The sequence below is a fragment of the Vanacampus margaritifer genome, chromosome 2 (assembly GCF_051991255.1).
Source record: "Vanacampus margaritifer isolate UIUO_Vmar chromosome 2, RoL_Vmar_1.0, whole genome shotgun sequence".
Lineage (NCBI taxonomy): Eukaryota > Metazoa > Chordata > Actinopteri > Syngnathiformes > Syngnathidae > Vanacampus > Vanacampus margaritifer.
Genome location: NC_135433.1, coordinates 49,994,232 through 50,005,810, shown reverse-complemented (window position 1 = coordinate 50,005,810; position 11,579 = coordinate 49,994,232). Strand labels below are relative to the sequence as shown.

The following is an 11,579-nucleotide window of genomic DNA, read 5'->3' as shown; positions in this document are numbered from 1 at the left end:
CCGGATGTGTTATAGTTAAGATATTTATTGAACAGTTTTATGTAGTAGGCCATGGTGTCCATAATTACAACTCTGACTGAACAAATATAGTCGATGCGTATATGTACAGCTTCACGACACAGTTAAAGGTATGCCTTAAACTGATGAGTAAGGAAAATAACGACGCGGGGTGACGCCCGTGTCCTCGTACATATTGCGAGAAGAATTTTTGAAAGGGGATAGGTCCGCCCGCTGAAGTGACTTGCCTACTTTGCGAGATGCTTTGCAGGATATGGATCTTCCCTGCCCTCTAATCGGTCAAGAAAATCTAAACGTTATAACTTCTTATATATACAAAAGCATCTAGTCTCCTCTTAGTTTATATCAGAAAAGACAACAACATTACAATAAGACGCACCGTTAAGCATTTCAAACTACAACAAAAAACAATATTAAACATTGTTAAAAAGTTTCAAATTAAAACAATACCGCTATGGCGGTTGTGCAACGTTTAAACTGCTTTATTGAGAAGCGATCTACACTTTGAAAACATCCATCGATTTTGTGTATTGTTAATCCTGTTCAGGGTAGTGGGGAGCTGGAGCCTATCCCAAAATGCTTTTGGGCGATAGGCAGACTGCACATAGTATGAGGGCACATGTAGAGACAGGTATCCATAAATACTAATGCAAAACCACTAACAGCCTGTACAATTTCCGAACTCATATTTATCATAATAGATGGAAAGTAGCTAGAAATGTCATCATGCCTTAGCTTGACAACACGTCAGATAAAAATACATTTAAAAAAAACCTGGCCCTGTAACAATGACGTCATAAACTTCACCAGCAGAGGGCAGCATTCGTCCATTGTAATTGTAATTGCTGCCTGGACTTCAAACGAATGAATGCGGTAAAGTACTCCAACTCCCATGATGCAACTGGGCATGCACAGATCCAAGCACAGCAGGGTGAAACGGTCCCCTATCCAGGCTCCCGCAGCTCATCACTGCTGTGCTGCAGATCCGCTCCAAGAGAAATGGCAGCAGCCTTGTCCCGTGCCCTCAAACTACCCGGTAAGATGCAAACACCGTGAGGTCAGCTTTAAACACGAGGTAGTGACGTTTAGGGCTGTATGAGATAAACATCCTTGCGGAGAACACCAAGGGAATCTGTCGCATCTGACATGCAAATCGGTCTTTTTGATGTGTCACTAAATTAGCATCCTTCTGGCACGTTTAAAAAATAAACTGTCAGACACCGTACTAACGAGAGGTACTCACGTATATATTTATGGAAGTTCTCGCTTAATTTCCTCTGCAAGCATCTCTGCTACCTGCTAGCAGTCAGCTAGCTAAAGTTAACACCCAGACCACATTGTCACATTGACCTGAGAGAGCATCTTAACCTTTCCGCTACCTCCGAGTTTTCAGACATTTATTTTTAATCCGCGAATGATTGTCATTATTTTTAGACTGCCTATTTGTCCCTGAATATATTTATTCTATGTTTTATGTTATTTTTCACGTGGAATCTAGTCTCAGTTAATATATTTTATTCCACCTGTCTGTGTCATGGCATTTTGACATTTTGGGGTGATGGAAAATCCAAATTCAAGCTTCTATTGTAACACGAGCAGTGTATGTGTGTGTGTGTGTGCAGGGAAAAAAGGCTCAGAGCTGGGTGAGTACGACCCGCTCACCCAAGCAGACAGCGAGGACGAGAGCGAAGAGGATGACCTCGTACTCAACTACCCCCGCAATGGTCTGGGCCGGGACACCTACCACGGCGGCGGCTCGACGAAGCTGAGGGGAGGTCGATCCGGACGACTCGTGGCGGCCGGAGATTCAGCGCAGGAGGATGATGACGACTGGAGAGAGCGACTCCCAAGCAAATCCCAGCAGGGCAGAGATGATGTGAAAGGCGGGCAATACTGGAGCCCGTCGAGGGAAGACAGGGAGCAGCTGGGGGGATCTGGACTGAGGATTCACGGCACTGATGAGGAACAGAAGAGGCTGAGGAGGAAGAATGCTATGCGGGCATCGTTTTTTTTGGTGCCTCTAGTCTGCGCCATGCTTCTCGTGCTTCTTTGTGCTTTCCTGATTCCCTGTCAGAAGGGAGCCCTGACAAAGAGGCCGCAGTGGGAGAGAGCACTCGGGGATGCTGGAGGTAAAAACGGCCCATAGCTTACCATTTGACATTAGAGCTGTGTTGCAAAATTGACTCCAGGAAAGAGTTTTTTTTTTTTGTAGCTGGCTGCAGTTCGCCGCCATTTTGAGATGTTTCAAAACATAAATATTATTAGTCCATAAGTTTTTCTGATTTTTGTCCCTCTCCATCCAGGTGTAACTCCACCTGCGCTTGCATTATGGGATGTCGACGGCGATTCAGTGGATGATGTGCTGCTCAGTGTCACCGAGTGGACCAATGACACGCGTCCCACACAAGGAAACAAAAGTAGAGTGAATCCTGATACGTTTTGACCTCTTAACATGCACATGTCCCGTCTGCTCGAATGACCTGTATCGTCGTTGTGTTGCCAGTTTACAGCGCCGTGGTCCTGTCTGGTGCTAGTGGGCAGCTGCTATGGAGGAAAGTCATGTGGGAGTCAGTCATGTACATCCAGTGTGGCCTGCAGCTCAACACTAAGCCATTGCCTGTATGTCTCCTCATTGGGAAGTCGATTATCATGGCTGTGAATGGAACCACAGGTGAGAAAACCACAATCTTCTGTCTCGGACACCTTACTGTCATCGTAGCGCCCCAAAACCAAACGTCTGAAAAATTACTTTGGCCAATGTGAAAGATTTTTCCTTTCACTTGGCAGGGAAGAATTTGTGGTCCGCGTTGCTGAGGAACATTGAATCGCAGGCGGTGTTACTCCCAGATCTCCAGGGCGATTCCGTCCCAGATCTGCTGATTGCCACCCTGCCTGCCGACGAGGTGCAGCCATTTTACACTTGACTAGCCTCCCACACACAAACACACTCAGTACTGACTACATATGTCTGTGTTCACTTGCAGGCTCTGGATCTCTCCCTGACTTTAATTTCTGGCCTGACTGGAGCGACACTCGGACAGTCGGTGTCATTCAACCTCACCGGCCAAGGGAAACTTATTGGTCCTCTTCTGCACGAGACGCAACAGGGGGCACCCTACATCCTGTTTGGCCTAGGTCAGGGGTCTGCAACCTATGGCTTTTTTGTCCCTTTCTTGAGGATAGCTACAAAAAAATTGTAGATTATTGTTTTTTACATATTTATTTTATTTTTTTAGATATTCTTTGAATGAATTAACAGTTCAGCATAAAATAATAAATAATTAATTAAATATCCCAAAAATGTCTGAGTACAAAATTGTAAGTTGTCAGGAAAAGCCCAGGGATGAAAAGTTTTTTCTTAATACCTAAAAATAACCAAAAAGTGACCATAAAATGCTCCAAAAAGAAGACATTTTCAAGAAAGGCAGAAGATTACTATATAATGTACACACAATTGCAACAAAGAGTCAGAACATTTATTTGAAAAAAGAAAAATGTTCAAAAATTGCCAAAAAGTCCCCCCAAAATTTTTAAAAAGCAGAAAAGAAAATGTAACTATAAAATGTCCAAACAAAAGAAGAAATACCATAGACATAAACATAAAATGTCTACGAAATTGCCAAAAATGTCAGACATTTGACTGAAAGGCAGAAAAGTCTAAATATATCTGAAAAACGAAGTCTGATCAGTTACAAAGAATAATAATCTGAAATCAGAAGACGGAAAGGTAGAAGAAAATTATCTCAAAGTATTGGATGTTGCATGTCGACGCCTTCTTAAAATAATCGCCCAAGCCATTTTTTTCAGATTTTTCAGGAAACCAAAAAAATAAACCATTTGCATCATGAGGAGATGATTTTGACACCAACAAAAAGACTTATGACTATTTGAAGTAGGTGACAATATTTTCTGTTATGGTGCAGCTCCAATTAGCTGTGGGCCCTCAGTTCAGCTCCAGGTAGATTTTGTTGTCGTTTATTTGGCCTAAAATAGCTCTTTTGACAGTAAAGTTTGCTGACCCCTGGCCTAAATTAACAAAATAATACAACAATTCCATGCCTAAAAAGTATCATTACGCAGACATATTTCATGTCAACAATGTGTCTGTTTTCCTAGGTAATGTCGTGGCCATCTCACTGCGGGATCTCTACATCCGTGCAACGAGCAAGTTGCCGGTGACTCCCAAACTAAGACGGAAGGATCCTGGGTGGGAAGGACTGAAGAAAACAAATTCCTCCTCCTTCATACACATCTTTAGGTTGGCCCTAGCAACAACACGACATGGCAAAGAGCCTCTTATATGTTGAAAAAACACATTTCTGTAGAAAACTTGATGGGCTGTAATTAGTCTTAGTTCCAAGGTGAGCACGATGAGTAGACAAAGCAATACAATCTCCTTGTGTGTGTTTTTTTTTTTTTTTGTAGAGGATCTGAGCGTGTGGAATTCTTGCTGCCGCTGATGGCCGGTTCGAGCACCTACCACAACAACCTGGACACAGTCTCCAACCGGAATTCCAGCAAGAGCGACTGGGTGTTAGTGTACGGCTTCAGCAAGATCTCTGTGCTCAGGCAAAGGGATGTACGCAAACAGTGGACCTTCAATTCCGCCCCCATACACAGGTATCGACCCATGTGGTCATGGAATGTATCTATAGTGACGTGTCTGTTACATATGTCCTTGTGTGTCGCAGCCAACCAACTCCAGGGCACTTTAATGATGACGGAATCCTCGATCTTTTTTTTCAACACTCGGCAAATGGCATTATGAAGGTAACGCAAGGTTTTTCTGTGCAGACCTCCTTTTTTTCACTTATTCACTGCCATAAATTCATTTAAAAAAAGATTCTTAAAAATTAGGGGCAAGAGGCGATTACATTTTTTTTAAAATTGTAATTAATCACATGACTTCACTAGTTAACTCACGATTAATCACAAATTCTATATGTTCTAAATGTACAATAAAAAATTTGAGGTTTTTATACTCTTGTTAACAAAAGTGGGAAAAAAATGTTAAACAGGGATGTGATTTTTCCGCTAATTCGCGGAATTACGCTTTTTTTATCCCCCCCCCCCAAAAAAAAAAGGATTTTTTTTTTTTTTTTTTTTTTAGTAGTTCATTGTGTATGCACATGACTCCGACAGATAACATCTTCTGCTATAACAAAGACATTTGTGGTATGCTCTAATATGAGTTACTTTTCTTTTGGTCATGATGTAATTATTTGGTCATGCCCCCCCCGCTAAATTTTCCGATAATTTCACTTTGGTCAAATCACATCCCTGGTTAAACTAATAGAAATAGTTCAAATTAATTTTTGACGTTTATAGCCGTCAACAGCAGTGAATGAATTTAAAAAAAAAAAAGAAAAGAAAATATTATTAAAAATATGGGGGCGTCAGGCGATTAAAGTTTTTAATCGTAATTAAACGCATGACTTCACTAGTTAACTCGCGATTATTCACAAATTTCATGTACAAAACTAAATGTACAATAAAAAATATATAGGTTTTCAATAAAAGTGGAAAAAAATGTTAAACTAATAGCGATAGTTTAAATGAATTTTTGACGTTAATAGCCGTTAATGGCAGTGAATGAGTGAAGCAATTCAAAACATAATTATGCAGCTTTTTTGTTTACGCCTGCATGTGTGTTTACCTAATTTCATTATTGACGTAGGCACAGGTGATTGATGGGGCAAATGGCCGTCCTCTCTGGGCAGCACAGTTTGTGTGCCCCCGTCTTGTTTTGGAAACGGCAGCGGTCTCCACTTCCACCGGCCAATCAGCTTTTGTCTTCTGGGCCAGCGAGCCAATCACTGCACAGAAGAATATCACCAAGGCAACTGTGAGTGCCAAGAGAACAAGCTCTGAGGCGAATAAATTGCACACGGCTACAAATTGAAGAGACTAGTTGTTCACTACTCAACTCCTACAAACACAGCACCAATGACAATAATAATGTTAGCATAGAAATGATCCATTCTAACTCATTTAACAATGCTTTTTATTATAATTTGATTTTCATTTTTCATGGTTGTGGTTATTGTTAGCAGTGGTGCAGAACTTCACTGCATCAAAGTGTGAGCTGTTTCTAATATGACCTCATTTAGCTGCACTAGAATATACAGGAAATACCTTTCAGTGTGATGCAGCGCAGCTCGACATCACTTCAAATACTTCTCTGAGTGTGTAGCTCAAAACTGAGAATGATTATCTTACATAAGAGTTAAAAGAGATATTTGGTGAATAAAATGCATTTACTCTCCACACAGGTGGGCCCGGGCGTTGCGGCGGCAGAACCAGTCATCAGAAAGCTTTTCCTATTGCATCCTGCTTATCCCTCAATCCTCATGCAGCTGGCCACTACCACAGATACTGCAGTAGCTGCTGCAGGTACAAGTCAGAGTAGTCAACTAAACTCTAACCCTTCAACTACATATGGGGAAGCATCATTATAGTGAACCCCTGCATATTCACAGTTCGGCATTTGCAAATTTACCTATTTGCTGATGTTTTTTTCCCCCTATCCACTCCAACTATGTTGAAAAGAATGTGGAGCTCTTTTTTTTTTTATTCAGGCAGTAGCTTTGATTTAAAAAAAAATACATAACGTTTTATTTTTTAATTCTCAAATATTTACTTTAGTCCTATTTATTTTATTTTTTTAAGAATTTGGAGAATTACAATCTATTCCAAAATAAAAGCATGTTATGGGGATAAAGTTATACTTTAAATTCACTTGTTAATTTATTCTATTTATATATTATATAAATTATGTGTTTTTTCTTTAAAATACTATTACTATATACTATATATTATATTATTTATATTTTATCTAAGAAATATGAATTTTTAACTTTGACTTGGCCCTTTCAAATACACAAGTTTTTAATTCCACTCCAACTATGTTGAACAGAATGGGGAGCTTTTTTTATTCAGGCAGTAGCTTTGATTTAAAAAATAAATAAATAACTCTCAAAAATATTTACTGTAGTCCTTTAAAAAAATAATTTATTCTAAAATAAAAGCAGTTTATGAGGATAAAGTTTTACTTTAAATTCACTTGTTTATTTCTTCTATTTATGTATTATATAAATGATGTATTTTTTCTTGAAAATACTATTACTATATACTAATACTATAACTATAAATAAAAACTTCATTCTCATAATATTACAATTTTTGTAGCTAAGAAATATGAATTTTTAATCATAGCAGTTTGACTTGGCCCCCTCAAATACACAAGTTTTTAATTCCACTCCAACTATGTTGAACAGAATGGGAAGTTTTTTTTATTCAGGCAGTAGCTTTGATTTAGAAAATAAATAAATAAAATAAAAACAAAAAACTCTAAAAAATATTTACTGTAGTCCCTTTTTTTTTTTTTAGATTTGGGGGGATTACAATCTATTCCAAAATAAAAGCATGTTATGAGGATAAAGTTATACTTTAAATTCACTTGTTAGTTTCTTTGCAATATGTATTATATAAAGTATGTATTTTTTTGTTTTTTCTTGGAAAATACTATATAATAATACTATATACTAAAACTATAATACTATAAATAAAAATGTCATTCTCATATTACAACTTTTTTTTAAATCTAAGAAATATGAATTTTTAATCACACCAGTTTGACTTGGCCCCCTCAAATACACAACTTTTTAATTGCAATGGCATTCAGTTGTCAATGTGATTCTAGACCGCACAAGTGTGAAACAAAATCAGAAATCAGGCGAGCTTTGATTGGTTGTTACCTGAACTCGGAGCAACTGTGATGTCATTATCAGTCGACAGCAAGGGACAAAATGGCCACCCCCTGAGATGGATAATAATGGGTGGATTTTGCTGCTTATACATATTAGTGTAAAGATTTGGGAGGGGGTTGACTTCCTTTTAAAATAAATTGATTAATAGTTGAACCAATATTTCTCTACTGGCTTCTGACTTCAGAACTAGTTATCTATATCAATGTGTTGCGTATACTGTCTGTAGTAATATGAGGTGATTATACATTTACTTTAAATGGATTTACAGTCGTAATAACCCTCTAAGGAAAAACATAATTACGGTGTGGCGTAACGGTATATATACGGAATCTGTCAATTATATTTTCTTCCTGCATCATTTTTGCCAGTGAGTTACGAGGAGCAGCAGAAAGATGCATCCTACATCACCGTATCCTCACGCCCGACACCCGACTCGGAGCCCGCTGCTCGGATAGTGAAGAGCGTTAGGCTTCGTGCAGCCATCGCTAAAGGACAAATGGTCACATTAGGCGAGAGCAACAAGACTGGGTCAGCTCTTAAATCTGGCAAGTTTGAGCTTGACAAGTTCTACAGGCACCTGGTCTTCAAACATCAGGTGAGAGGTCCTTCATTAGCATAGTCATTAAGTATTTTAAGGTGATGTTGATTATGATGAGTGTGTACAGCACAATCAACTGAATGCTGTGTGTTGATACAATTTTTTTTTTTTTTTTAGTAACTTGCTGCTTTTCTACCATGCTGTGACACAAGAAGTGGTACAACTGGATAACACTGCACTAAGGAGGGATTCATTATTCATTTGAAGCTGTTTACATATGTAATTAATTAGTACTTTATTTCTGTCAATTAAATGTGAAGTGGCTTGCTTTTTTTTAGTCATGTTATTTATGTTTACTCAAATACTCATATTTATTTAAATGGCATTTTAAGAATGTTTTTTAATGACTTATTGAATGCTTAAAATGGTTTTGACATGATCGCTGCACATTGTTTTAATGAAAGGAAGTGTAAATGTGGTACTTCATTATAAACCTTCCATGGCCAGTGTTGCATATTCTCAGATCACAATAAATCAGTAATAGACTCCTTTCAAATGATCATGTGTTAACTTTCTAGTTGCAATGTGTGTAAATATTGATTGCTGTACAGTATTTATCGGTTGATGTATTGTTTGTTATACTGTGTTTGTATTATATTTTTGTTTCTCACTTGGCTGCTCACGAGTACAGTATTATTGTAAGCTGCAACTTCCTGTCTTACAAATATGAAAATAATTGATCATTTTTATTTTGCTTTCAACACGTGTGATTAATAAAGATTTTCAACTGGAATATTTCCGTAATTAATAATCTACTAGGATGTATTACTGTAGTGTTCCCTTCATTTCTTTCAGCAGCTACTATTTTGTGTGCATTTTTAAGCTGTTTTTTTTTAATATATATATATATTTTTTTAACTTTTGTATCAAATAACATTTAAATCTGTACTTTTAAACTATGCATACTTTTGCCCTAGCTAGCACATAGGTTCAAACTCCGGTCCTGGAGGGCCGCAGTCCTGCAGGTTTTGGAGGTTTCACTTCCAACACAAGCTGATTCCAATTAGCAAGATCGTTATCAGGCTTATGCAGAGTTTGCTGATGAGCTGATCATATATCAGCTGTGTTGGAGAACGGAAACATCCAAAACCTGCAGGACTCTTGCCCTCCATGACCGGAGTTTGACACGTATGCTAGCAGATAGTGTACTTGATTTTGCCATTCATTAGATTGCACGCCAACCTTTGCTGTGCCGATATATTAGCGCTGGGTGGCGCTGTTCCTTCACCGCTCCTTCACCGCATCTTCAACGTGGTTCCGCATTGTTGCCGTGCCGCATCCAAACGCTGCTTATCATGGCGTCGGCATTTAGTCGACTTAGTTGGGTTTCGGCCGTCAGGAACCTCTTTGCCTCGCCGGCAAAGACTGTGGCAGTGTGTCGGACGGCAGTGTGCTCCTCTTCCGGAGCCATTCTACCAATACCCAAAAAGGTGAGTGTTCATGCGAGGCGGGTAGAGCACGCCACAGCTGATACTCAAGAATGACACAATCACGAAGGAACCTTTTTTTTCTTCTCCTTCACATTTTCATCTGTATTGACATTAAATAACCGAGTTGTTTCTATGGTGGGGTGTGGGAAACCGGCAAGCAGACCACCTTCGGTCTTTGGCGGATTGCGGCGGTAGTGGTGCCCTTCTTGTATGTGGGGACTCGGATCAGCAAGAACTTCGCTGAGCTCCTGGAGGAACACGATATCTTTATCCCCGATGACGACGACGATTGAACGTCGGGAACCAATCAAGAACAATATCATCGGCGGCAGGCAGGTAGATGTCGCGTCCAACGACATCCCGTATATATAAAGACTAAACTGTTTCCCTTTCCCAACCTTTCTTGAGCTAAACGTACACCACACACAAAATGTTTGGGATATTTGGCTTTTGGTTGAAATTTCTGGATAAAGCTGAAATGTTTTTGGCCAACATTTTAATGTTTCAGTACTTTTTGGACATCTTAACTAATTTCTTTAACAAGGAGCTGAACGGTCAAATTCACAACAGGTTAGCAATCTATTAATGCACCAGTCCGTTTCCTGCTTCAATGTGATTTTTTTTAAAACATTCCTCTTAATTGTGCTGTTTAATTCAAACAAATAATTGTTCAATAGTGCCTCGCCATTGTGAGGCTTCAAACAGGATGTTTTAAGGTTGTAATGGAAGATTTGCCATTAGAGCTCCTTGTTAAGATAGCAAATTGGTCAAAAGATAGACTATTAATACAAACAGTTGGATCTGCAAAGTTGACAGTTTAGCTCAAACTTTACCTGTTAAGGTTATACTGTACTGCATTTCAGAGTCATCCTGAAATTTCACCCAAATATCCCCAACCTATGCCATTACAGTTGTTCCAAAAAGTATTTACATGAATTCACTGCCATCAGGAAGAAACCTTAAATCCAAAAACCTCAGTTTTCAGGGAATCCCCACAGCACATTTGTTGAGCCATTAACATTGCATTATCAAAGACAGCAATCCAGAGGAGCAACTTATTGTTTTATCAAATTAATCAAGTTATTTTGATAATCAATTAATCATTCAGAGACCTTGTTACATTTTTAAAATTGCTAATTACTCACAAATGTACTTCCTCTGTGTGAAATCTTAGTGTTTTGAGTTGAACGCAAAGTTATTATTCTGTTGTAGGAATGGCAACAGGTGGATACACAGGTAAATTGTACATTCCGCTATCTAGTGGAAAGTGCTTACTTGTTCTGCCTGTCAGTATACATAGTTGGCGCATGGCATAGATAAAGATTTTTTGTAGTAATTAAATAATTTTCAGACCAATTAAGTGCCCTTCGATAATTTCCCACAATACACTGTATACATATGATGATGCTACAGCACACTGGTAGAGAAAAACACTTAATACTGCCTTGTTTCCCTCACACCAATTTCATTATATTTTGTCCTTTCCCTCACAGATTTCATTTTGACACATCTACTGGGACAAGTCACTGCTCACCTGGGAGTTCCATCGCCCTTGTCAGGATTTTTATTTTTTACTGTTATTGGGCCCCAAAAAGTCCTCCTGTATTGTTTTGTGTTTGCATGCACTAGTAAAGGTTTTGATATTTGCTTAGTGTTTTTTTTTATTTTTTATAAATAGTAGTCATCACTAGAAGTGAGTCTTCAAATTTTGTATTCTCATAACACCATTAAATTCTATTATAACATGCATATGGCTAAAAACAG

The 11,579-nt window shown here is 38.6% G+C and overlaps 1 protein-coding gene and 1 non-coding gene across 2 annotated transcripts; both read left to right on the top strand.

The window, feature by feature from the left end:
* The first annotated feature begins 130 nt into the window (after window positions 1-130).
* On the top strand, window positions 131-284 carry LOC144047457 (U12 minor spliceosomal RNA). The gene has a single exon (XR_013293027.1). It is a non-coding gene; the product is annotated as a U12 minor spliceosomal RNA (small nuclear RNA).
* Window positions 285-922: 638 nt separating this feature from the next.
* Window positions 923-9,118, top strand: fam234b (family with sequence similarity 234 member B). The gene is made up of 13 exons (XM_077559884.1): window positions 923-1,054; window positions 1,641-2,147; window positions 2,322-2,435; window positions 2,522-2,689; window positions 2,806-2,921; window positions 3,003-3,153; window positions 4,135-4,276; window positions 4,444-4,638; window positions 4,710-4,788; window positions 5,696-5,863; window positions 6,291-6,411; window positions 8,156-8,382; window positions 8,503-9,118. Exons 1-13 carry the CDS (start codon window positions 1,018-1,020, stop codon window positions 8,503-8,505), a joined length of 2,028 nt encoding a protein of 675 aa, XP_077416010.1. The 5' UTR covers window positions 923-1,017; the 3' UTR covers window positions 8,506-9,118.
* The last annotated feature ends 2,461 nt before the right edge of the window (window positions 9,119-11,579 follow it).